This window comes from Channa argus, chromosome 9 (genome assembly GCF_033026475.1).
Source record: "Channa argus isolate prfri chromosome 9, Channa argus male v1.0, whole genome shotgun sequence".
Classification (NCBI taxonomy): domain Eukaryota; kingdom Metazoa; phylum Chordata; class Actinopteri; order Anabantiformes; family Channidae; genus Channa; species Channa argus.
This window is the reverse complement of record NC_090205.1, coordinates 8,092,695-8,104,188: the sequence shown is the minus strand read 5'-3', so window position 1 is coordinate 8,104,188 and position 11,494 is coordinate 8,092,695. Positions and strand designations below refer to the sequence as shown.

General features: G+C 40.5%; 1 protein-coding gene across 8 annotated transcripts in view; it reads left to right on the top strand.

Moving 5' to 3' along the window:
* Positions 1 to 473: 473 nt before the first annotated feature.
* The window catches only part of map4k4 (mitogen-activated protein kinase kinase kinase kinase 4), an 88,084-nt gene continuing 77,063 nt past the window's right edge, over positions 474 to 11,494 (top strand). For 4 of the 8 annotated variants that reach the window (XM_067515048.1, XM_067515052.1, XM_067515047.1 and 1 more), the window contains exons 1-2: positions 481 to 767; positions 1,017 to 1,082. In XM_067515048.1, coding sequence (XP_067371149.1) covers positions 711 to 767; positions 1,017 to 1,082 — 123 coding nt within the window. In that variant the 5' untranslated portion in view covers positions 481 to 710. Of the gene's footprint in view, positions 768 to 1,016; positions 1,083 to 11,494 lie in introns of all 8 variants that reach the window. The other 4 variants (XM_067515050.1, XM_067515049.1, XR_010915133.1 and 1 more) reach the window with 3 other exon arrangements.

Genomic DNA, 11,494 nt, shown 5'->3' with positions numbered 1-11,494 from the left:
GTAGCCAGGATGAAACCAGTAGAGGACAGTCTCTGTGCAAATTACAACACATCAGCAACATTAAATATTTCCAAACACGTTTTTTAGTTGAAAATAAGTGGTTAAGGTGTTTTGTGACTCTTTAAAGGGCATGTTTATCACATTTTCACCCCCAGTGGAGGCCACTTCAAAGGACATTTTTGCAGTATTTGCTCCTCTGCCCCTGCGTTTCCTTATGGCTTTATGGTGCTAGTGGGTTGTTTGGGAACTGAGGTACAGATGAGACCCTGCTACACCTCTGTGGTGTGGAGGGGGCAATAACATAGTGCCCGGGGACCCTAAAAGCTCTTTGGCTGTCCCTGTTAGAGAGACAGGGGAGGGGCGGGGAGTGAGGAGAGAGAGAGCAAGAGAGAGAGAGAGAGACCTGTGGACAGACTGGGAGTGATAGAGGGCGGAGAATCACAGGCAGAGAGATAGAGAGAGATAGAGAGGGAGAGAGAGAGAGAGAGAGAGAGAGAGCAGGCAGGCAGGACTCCGGCACTCAGTCGATATGTAGCGGTAGCGGAGCTTGTGTCTGGGATTACAAAGAGGGAAAAACGCGCCCTGGATAGAAAATATCACCGACGGGATTAAAAAGAAAACCACCCGAGAATGAGACGCGCCCCGTCTGCTTGAAGGACACCAAGAAACACGCCGTTATTCCGCTAATTTGTCACAGTGTTTCCACGAAAATGGCGAACGACTCTCCGGCGAAAAGTCTGGTGGACATAGACCTGGCATCCCTGAGGGTGAGTGTGTGTCACATTAACATCCCGGCAGTGTAAAAGCGTGTGTCCATGTGTAGGAATAAAAGCCCACTGATGCTGTTGTTGACACAGCCCTGCGGTACATTGTCTTTGTCTAATTTCGTCCTGCATGAGAGGCCGGGCGACCGGGCGCAGCCGGCTTTTACCATCGAGCAAACCACACTGTAATGACTCCAGGGAATCAATGAATCTGCCATATTTCTAATGTGCTTTTATGCTCTTTAAATGCAGGATCCTGCTGGGATTTTCGAGTTGGTGGAGGTGGTCGGAAATGGCACCTATGGACAAGTCTACAAGGTTAGTGGGAGTCTCCGCGCGCGCGTCTGTGTGTGCGCGCGCGCGTTAAAGCCCCAGCGTAGAGAACAAACGGGCGGAAACTGGAGCACAAACATGCATTTATGTATTTTTTCCTCTCTCACGGTCTCAGGAGCACGTTTATTATAACACGTCCCCTCCCCTCCTCCTTCACTTGGGGCCGGTGCAGCCTGGAGTGGATTATCTCTCAGATAGCGTCCTGGCCTCACACTGCTGCACATCCCATTCATTATTTTTATTTTAGCAATGCAATCATCATCCCAGTGCAACTATTTTGGTTCTACAGAGGTCCCTCCGCCCTCCTCCCGATCCACACCCCACTAAATTGGCCCATTCCTCGCACAGTGCTTTGCTTCGATCAGGCCAATCCGTGCGTGACAGCCTTTACCACGCTGACCGACTTGTGCGCCATTGGGTGGGCGGTGTTTCACTGCGCATTTGTGCACATCATTGCCCAGCAGGCCTTTGGCTGGAGTGGCCCTTTCCTGCATTAATGTGGGAAAGGGCTGCTCATCCCATTATTCAGTGACACACAGATAGTGGAAAAAGCATTTGATGGAAATCCGGTGCAGGTACCTTCATTGTCCCATTAGAGAGGAGAGCGACATCATCCTGCAGTTGCCTGGTAGAAATAGTAATGGAGGAAAAGAGGAGGACTGGGTCAGAGCTGCTGGGTCTGCTCCACCTTCTGCTCTTCACTGTGAAATTAATCACATGCAGCAGCACTCCTGTGTGAGGAAATGTGCTTTTTGTCAATATGTATGTGGCTGATTGAAATCACGTCATTGTGTTTGTGTACTTTACCAGCCCTTTTTGGATTTCTGGACACTGTTGTCTGCTGCACAAAGTAGCTTGTTTGGAATTATGTCAAGTTCATGTCATGTGAGACTGAATGCAGCAATAGGCAACACTCTTATGTTTAAGAAATGCGAGCAGTCACACTATGAGCACACTATAAGTCAAAGCTGCGTCCAACCATGATGTATTCTCATTTGCTTGTGGTTAGCAAATAGACCTATAGGTTTTTTCACTTTTTGTGTTGCTTTGCAGAGCAGCCACGTTCCAGGTGAAATTCAGTGAGGTTCAGGTTTGTGATGTCAGATTGTCAAAGCTAATTACAGGTTGATTTTTGGCAGTTAAGTTGATCATATAGAAACGTTTACCCAATCACTATTAAATTAAGAATGATGGAAAGCCAAAACCAGACGACTGTTATTTACTTGCAGCTGTACTGCCAAATGTGCCATGTGACACTGAAGGCTGCATTTTAGTGGCAAAACCTTAGTAACTTATTGAAAAAAAACACCCCAGGAGGCAAATATTGTGGAAGAAGATTTCAGTAAAATTTCTGTCAAAGCTCTATTGTAAAGCTTACTTCCCACTTTTGCTGCAGATTCTATACACTAAATCAGGGCTTTTCCACTCTTAAATGTAGTGCTAGTGTCAAATAGAGGCTCCTGGACTTTGGCAGATGCACAGAGAGTGCAATTTGAGCTTTACTGTACTTCCTATAAGGCATATACTTGTCATTGTGCTGCAGTTTAAATCTTGCTGCTTTAGGGGGCCTGGTGGCTCAGTGATAGAGCATTGGGTTGGGATGCAGAAGGGCGTGGGTATAAGCGATACACATACAGATTTAAGTAAAGGAAGAGGAACTGCATTTGTGTTTGTCAGACGAAAGTGTGACCCCTCTGACCGAGGTGCATTCTGCCACCATTGCTATGTGGATATCCAGCTCTTGCCTTTGTCTCCTCTGCCACGGGGGCAGGCCAGCTCTGAATGATAATGATTTGAAGTTCACATCGGCCTCCTAGGATGACCTGTTCAAACGGCTTAGGGCTTATGCTGAAAAAGTGTCTGATGTTCACACACGTGCACATTTCCCCTCATAAATTTAGTGTCAACTAGAAGCTCCTGGACATGGGCAATTGCCCAGAAACTGTACTTCCTCTAAGGCATATACTTGTCATTGTGCTGCAGTTTTAAAGGCTGATGCTCAAAGTAAACAACATAAAGTACATCGTCAACTAGGAATTCATAAAGTATATGCGAGCAGCCATTTTGGTCCTCAAAGTGGAGTCAAATAAAGCCCAGGTGAAGGTGATACTCACCTGAATAGCTGCAGTAAAATTAGGTTGAACGATGTTGACATTGAGTCATCATTGTTTGGACGTCACTCGGCTGTAACCTCATACCATGAGGTTAGTCACATTAGATCATCAGTCACTGTGCATATAAATATTCAGGTGTGTTGGCAACAAAGCTGTTGGCACTGGCTCTTACGTGCCTCAGAGAAAACAGGACCTAGGTTTGCAGCATAAATCCTACGGTCAACTATCTCCACTTCTGCCTCTGAGTACGACACAAGTGACTAGTGGCATTCAGTGATTCCACTGCTGAGACGAGTGTCTCTCTGAATCAGATTGTATTATCGTGGAGAATGAGGTGACCCTCCGTGGATGCCCGCTCTGGTGGAAGTGATGTAAAGAAAATAAAAAGTCTTCATATTTAAGCATCGTGTGGGTATGTTTGCTTATTTGATTTGTATTTGTGTGTTTTCTTTCTTTTGTGGCTCAGGGGAGAATGGCGGTGGCTGTAAACGTTTCATTAAAGCAGGGGACAAGTGGTTGTGGAAATGCTCAGATGCACTGGAAGACAAATTAACCTTGACATTTTGAGTTTAGTTCCTCAGGAGGCAGTGAATCATAACCATGTGTGCCATGCAAATATGACTGAGGATGAACCAAGCTCCTTTTTTTTCCCCGTTGTCTGCGCTGCCTGACTCGCAAACATCTGACCCAAAAACATGTGTGTGTTTGGGTCTACACATGTGCACTTGATCCTCAACACTTGGTGATTGGTTGGGCTTCCCAAGCCAGCCAATCCCTGCAAAGTGTGGCTGACTGAGGTTCGTTGCAGCTGTGTGCACCGACAACAGCTGTTGTGAAGGAAAAAATGAAAGGGGGGAGGGTTAGGGAGAGAGAAGGGGGATGAAATGCAAAAAAGGGGAAAGCACTCACTCTTGAATGGTGATGTTTTTGTTGTTAAAGAAGTGAAGAGGCGCCTGGATGTATCGTTTAACTTTTAGAAATACTACACGTTAGACCTCCTCAGACTTTAAGCTCCGCTAATCTGTGATAGAATTCTGAATTTTCAACTTCTAAGTGAAAACATCTGCCAGTATGTTCTCAATTTTACCAGTTTTCCATCTTCTCCCATGTTGTTCTCTTGATCTGCTTTCTTCTGTCTTTTATATTATTTCTATGAATTGTATTTGTGGAGCAGCCAAAATGTATTAAAATTTGTATTTATCATGTGCATATATTCTTAGTTTGACAATATTTTGTGTGTGCTTTCTGTTTAAAAGTTTGTTAGGAAATATCTGCAATGTGGAAAATTGACTTTGGTTTTACGATGAATCATAAATAAACACCAAAACAAAGCAGTAAATTAAGGACATGCATCAAGAACAAAACCACTGAAATGGAGAAAAAAAAAATGAAGGCAACACAACACATTATAAGCCGTAGAATAATCTCAACTCCATTAGCTGTGACTAAGAGCAGTGTGGTCAGGGGTCACAGTGTTTCTTTTTGAATTAAACCACAGGAGGTAGAGGAGGAAAATTAAATGAGAGCTCGAAGAAAGAAGCACAAGGAATTTTAAAACTCTGGGGGTAAGAACACGCTCAGCATGTGGGGCTGGGAATCCCCCTCTTTAAGGAAATGGTTTAACCCATTTATGACTTGCTGAGTTCTGTTCTTCAAACCACAGCTGTAATAGTTTGTCTCACTGAGATGCGCTGCTTTCACATTTTTTTAAATTGCCTAGATGTGCAAACCAATCAGAGTCTGTGACTGAAAAACAAAAAAAACCCTAAAAGGGAAGAGTTGGAGTTTGTTTTATCCCCTGTCGTGAGAGAGTGAGTGGATGTTTGTGTGGTAATAGTGAAGCAGCGGAAGTCATCAGTGCATTGGGGAGAAGTTGGTGGCTTTGCCTAGATGGCCAGATTAGAAAACCACACCTCTGTTCAGTCGCTTTAAAAAAAATCTTTTAAAAATCTTTTTCTAGAAATTGATAACATGATCGTGTATTCAAATCATTTAGAAGAAGTGCTACATGATTCATAAAATCCATTTAATCATTTATTTAATTTAAGAAGTGACTCAAATGATTGCTTATAATATTATCATATATTGAAGGACATCCGGCATTAAAACACTCAATATATTACATTAACACTTTATCTCTTTATCATACTGTGGAATTTTAAAGTAAATGAGTATGTTAAACATGTAAAGTAAGATTCAATAATGAGACACTTGAACTTTACACAATTAATTTAGAATAACTGGCGGTAGAATGGGCCGCAGTCCGCAGCATGTGATCCAATCTATTTTCTGTAACTGATGAGGAAGAACCTTCGAGCACATGGGAGGTGGAATATGCAGTGTCTCACTCTGATGCACCATTTTGTGATTTTTAGTTCCCTAACCTGTTATTTTAGGTGTGTGTGTGTTTGTGTGTGTGTGTTTCATGGAGCCTCCCTGTAGTTTAACCTGGGGAAACTCCACTGCTGGGCCTCGTGCACTGTAGACAAAGGCTGCACGTCTGCAGAGATCTCTTCTTTAAAGTAGATGTTGAACTTTCACATCGTAGGATGTAAAATGTCAACATCAGACTACTCTGTTTTGCTTTCACCTTTTTATCACATGCATTGGCACATTTTTGGCAAGGTTTGACCTTTAGTCTCCATGGTTTTTAAACTGATCCAGGTTATTTATTTATTCATAAATAACCCCTGGCCTATATGCTGCTGATTTAGAAAACACAGGTGTTTATGTTTCTGTTGACACTGCGGGAAACCAGTGAAGGGAAGTAGGAGTCGGTGTTGATGTGATAGCTTTTAGATTTAAGTGCCAGGCTGCAGCTTTTTTTGAGTCAGCTGCAGGCAGGAAACATTTTTTGCTTAGTATGGTTGCAACTAATGATTATTTGCATTAATAACTATTAATCTGTGGTTTAGATCCAAAAGCTCTTGCCTTTTATAACGATGAAAGACAGCATGTTTGAAAGGTGGGAAACTTGAAAATAAAGGTATGAATGCAAACAGATAAACAAGAAAGCACAGCCAAGCAGTTTAATTTCCTCTGCCTCCTTTCATCTTTGCTTTATCACAGGAAAGATGCTTGTTTTGCTTGTTGCTGACAAAGTGAGGCTGGGCGTGGCTCTCCACCAGCAGCCTGTCATCAGTACAGCAGAGCACTATCCCTGTGAGGCCCTCAGAAGAAAATACACTGCAGCATTTCACTGAATGCGTGGCACTTCTGCCAGATACATGCACGTCTCAGTGCACATGTTATGAGGTTTCTACCTCACTTTATCCTCCTGTACAGTTGGAGCTGGAGAAACACACAAGTAGCTATAGCAACCTACTGATTAGTACTGCTGTCAACAAATATTGGGTCCAGCCCTGTTTTTGTTACTCTTTGCTTATTTTATTAACAAATTCATAAATTAATGTATCCTGTGTCTTCTCTGTTACGGTCACTCTGGCTTTTACAACAATTGCGGTGACAAAACGTTATTACCTATAAGAATTATAATTTTTATTGTTGAATTGAAGCTGCAAATAGAAAAATATAAATATATAGGTCATATAAATTATGTTTTTTTTTATATATACAATCTTCCAAAAGATGAGTCAAAAATCAAAAATGTCAAACTAATAATCTAAATGACCAAAATTTTGGTTTATATTCATGTTAAATAGACAAATTTTATTTTCAATCAGACCAAATGAATTATTGGCAGTTTTGGTATATAAATAAAAGTAAATCATTAGCCATTCAATTTAACAACTAACCATTTAGACAATGCCATCATTATGATAATTTGCATCATACAGTATGTAGAGCTTTGGCATTTTAACAGTTAAATATTTAAAGATAAAAACTCAAATCAAAACCTTTCAGCTGCCCCAATTAACAACCCACCCTAAATAAAATCTATTGCAGCCCAGTGCTACAAACGTCTTTTAGCTTCTATTGTGTTACACTTATTCCAGTTCTATAGGGAACTATTTATAGGCTGGGCACTGCTCGGTAAAGTGGAGGAACTACAAAGCTGTCACAAGGAATAGACTCATGCAAAGCTGGCTCACCGACCTTCCGGCTATTCAAACTGGAATGTTAGTCGTGTCTGCTGTGACCTTTCACAGCACAGGAAGTGAACCACGGCCACGACCAGCAGCAGTGAAGCAAACGGTATCTCCACCGGGAACAGTTCTTAACAGTCAGAGCTACTGTTATCTACTGTGACCTTTCCAGACAGAAGAAGTGGAAGCTCTGCCACTGATATGGCAACAGGAACCTGTCGCGATTTACAATGGAGAAGTTGTGCTGCTTTGGGTTCCCGAACGGAGTTTCACCTGACCGTCGTTTTCAGTGAATCTTTCAGAGCAAAGTTTCCAGTTGTTTTCCAACACCACAAGTGAATTCTTCAAACTGCTCAGTTTGCAGGGCATGTTTGAAGGTACTTGTGCTACCGCAAGCCATCTTTACAGCTGCTTTTATACCCATTTACAGCATGAATAGGTCCCTGGGGGCCTAAAAAACGTGCGATCAGATAGATGTATTTAGTGCTTCTATAATTATTAATTCAGTGTAATTGAATTTAGCAGAGTAAGAAGAATAGTTGTAGCATGATACTGTGTGTATCCGCTGTTTGACAATGTGTCGGCTGAGTGAAAGTACTGCTAGTACACCTGCAGCATATGATGATTAACTATTAACCATAGCAAAGCTCATGCGTTTACTTTCACAGGACTTAGTTTTTTCCAAAGAGTAATAATAGAAGCTGTAACAATTTAATTTTGCACGTAAATGACATTGTTCGTACCAGTGTTAATGAGTCTGTTAGCAGTGACAAGCTCAGCCTGCTACAGTAGCTACTGTCAAAGCTAAAAATAAGACACTGAGACTGAATCTAGGTCATGCTCCTTGATGCTCACTGTGTGGACTTATGCAGTGACGCTGCTGCTGGTGATTCTCGGTGGATAAGTTAATCCATCAGTAGGATTTGTGTGCTTTGTTTCATGCGTGCAGGCATTTCTGATGCATTTCTGTCACACTCGCTGTTAATTTCTGCGAGTTTTACACAAAATGTGGCTTTAAAAATGAAGAGAAACACCAAAAGTCATAAAATATAAAAAATGTATGTATGACATAAAAGTCTGACTTTGTCTATGATTTTGAATCACGTGTCATTTAGCACGAAAGTAGTACAAAAGTAGTAACTGTCCTGTTTGCTTCGGCTTTTGTTGTATTAAAGTCAAATCTTGACTTAAAGAGAAATAAAAATATGTCAGACAAAATTGTACATTTTTATTTTTCGAAAATTTCCTTCCACTTTGTACTTTATTGATGATCTCTTATTATTGTTATTATTCAGCTTTATAATCATTTATTCTATTAAATACCAAAAAACAAAAAGATTCACTATTACCTTGACCCAAACATGATTTCTCGGCTGGCAGCAGTTAAATCTATGTAACTCAAAATCATGAAGTCATCAGTCCTGAATTGATCATAAATCCTTAAAATAACGATAAAGTCCCTTTTTAAAGGAAGTGTTTTATTAACTGAGAACTTTTGCTTAATTTTCTGGATCTTTGATTCACAACACACTCCCTTGGATATGTGTGAGCAATAATGTTGTGTCTTATCTTCTGAGCCACAGTGAGATTTGTGGACAGAGGAAGAGCTCCCTGTTTCCTCTTCTTCTCCTCGGTGAGCCCATCTTGAATCTGGATGAGTGTGGAAAAACTCTCTGCAGATGTAAAGCCCATCCTGCATGAGGAATGCGAGGGGCCACGCTGCCCCTACGACAGGAGAACGAGGGGAAAGATGTTGAAGTTAAACAGTGGGAATGAAAGATGCATTCATTATGAGGAGGTGGAAAAGAGCAGCAGGGGAAGGATGTTGGTGCTCTGTCACGTTTCTCTCAGGGAGGGGGATGAAGAGGAGATTGACAGCGGCAGGGTGTTTGATGGAAGGCAACACAGCAGCTCTAATCCTTCATTGCACGCCGAGAGCAGAAGGAGGGAGTTATCAGGATAAAGCACAGGACATATATAAATACTTAGTTATCAAGCACACACATTTACTTCAGATGTAATTACTCAGATTTTATTGCCATAAGGTAATACTTCTCATGTCTGGTGGTGTCATATTCTGCTGGGGAAACGTAAAAATTATTAAATGTATGAAATTATTTTTAAAAGGATCAAACAGTATAATTATAGCCTTTATAAATGTACTGTTGTCCACTGGTGTGGTGTGTTTCAGCCTTATATTGTAGGTAGTAATATCATATAATGTTGGAAATTAAACCAGTTAAATTGGTTACAAACTATGATGTGTGTCCGAGTTTAAATATACATTAAAATATTTGGATTATATCACTTTAAAAAAAATTAACCCCTTACTCATAAAGTAGTTTATCAATTTATAGCTCTCATTCCTACTGTACTAATCTTTGTGCCTTTATTTGTCCCCAGGGGGCAATTTAAAGTCTTTTTGAAGTAGATAAGCATCTCATCATCACCTGTTGCATTACCCCAAACTCCATCTTAATCTGACAAAACAAGCAATTCAAATATGTCGCCTGTGGAATTGTGATGTGCATTTGATGCTATTTTATGCAGCAGGATATAATTTTTTTTTATTCAACAAATGTTTATCAGGCCTAAAATGAAATGAACCTTCAATGTCAGTGGTGTTTATGACAGTGAGTGGTATCTTGAAAAGTCCTTTTGAAAATCAGCACAGCTGATTTAAGGTACTGCAAAACCTTAAAAAAAAAAACTAGAAAAAAATATGGATGGAAATTGACATTATAATGTCAGCGATGTTGCAGCTTGTTTTACACTCTGACAATCTCTAATATTTAAATGCCTTATAGTTAAATGCCTGAAAATTTAATCCTGTGCATCCGTCCCACAATAAAATAAAAACAAATTACCTTTTTGTAAAAAAAAAGAAAAGAAGTTTTGGTTTCACGTCTGCTGGTTTCCGTTGTGGTTTTTATATAATACACTCATCTACATTATGTGCTATTGTTGTGTTGCGTGGACAGACATACAGACAGATGTTCTCTCTGCTGTGTGAGGTGTTTCTGAGCCATTTTCTCAAAAGATTTACTGTATATTGTACCACAGCAACCAACCACTCTTTAAGCTTTCAAGCACTGTAATGTGGCACTAAACATCTGCTCATATCACATACTGTACTGATTCAGACTTAAGTCACCATTTTGCCGATTTCATGCATATTATTATATTTGAGTATGACTTTTTTTTTTCTCCATGAATGATGTCACTTTAGTTAGATGCTTGTTATTTTTCTTGTTGATGACTAAGTGTAAGGGATCTCCTAGATGTATGTTAGTCTGGTTTGAATTGGGAGAGTCTGTGGTTTTCATTGAAAGTATTGTTGGATAATGATGGCATCAGTGAAATGAGTGTTCGGCCTTGTAGCTCAATAGTTGCTGAATAGGTAGAGCAGTAGGATGGGATGCAGAAGTTTGCGGGATCGAATCCCAGCCTACCCACTTAAGTGAGACTCACAGCACTAGCTCCCCGAGTCCTTCTGATCATCCTGGATCCTGTTTTGTTGTCTCTATATAAAAGAACAAACCAACCCTCCCTGCAGCACTTCGTATAGTTTTACTGCAAGGGGCTGTGTTGCAATGCAGTGTGTGTCAGTAAATCCTTAGAATTATTGCTTAGCCAATGTTTGTTTTTGGTTCAGCAGCTTAATATTCCTCTGTGTTGTATCAATCATCAGTCTGTAACTGCTGAGGCACCACAGCCTCTAAATATTCAGGGCCCATGTGACCAAACCTAAAGTACAGATGGTGAAGCAGCAGGACAACATCAGTTTCAGGAAAGTGGATCATTCATCAAAATGAAAAGGAACAGATCTGACTGATGTTAAGAGCTGGCTACATAACAATTATCAGGACATAATATAGATTGATTAAATGTAGTACTCACTCTTTTCAAAGAAAATAAGATTGTAATCTTTGTTATCTCAACTTGGATCAAGACAGATCTTACATGAGTAATGGTTTGGTTTCTCTTGTATGCATGGCATCTAACTATGCATTAAAATAATAAAAACAAAGGGAAAAGTATTTTATTTTATTTTCTACATGAGTTAAGATGCCAATCGGTCTACCAAGTGTTCCATCTAACTTGTAGGACCTTTTGGGAAAATAGCAAACAAGACTTTGCAGCTTATTGTTGGTTTATTTTCATCGCATATGTGCATCTCAAGTCTTTTGAAAGTTTTTCCTCGCTCATTCGCGACGTGGTTTTAGACCCCCATGTT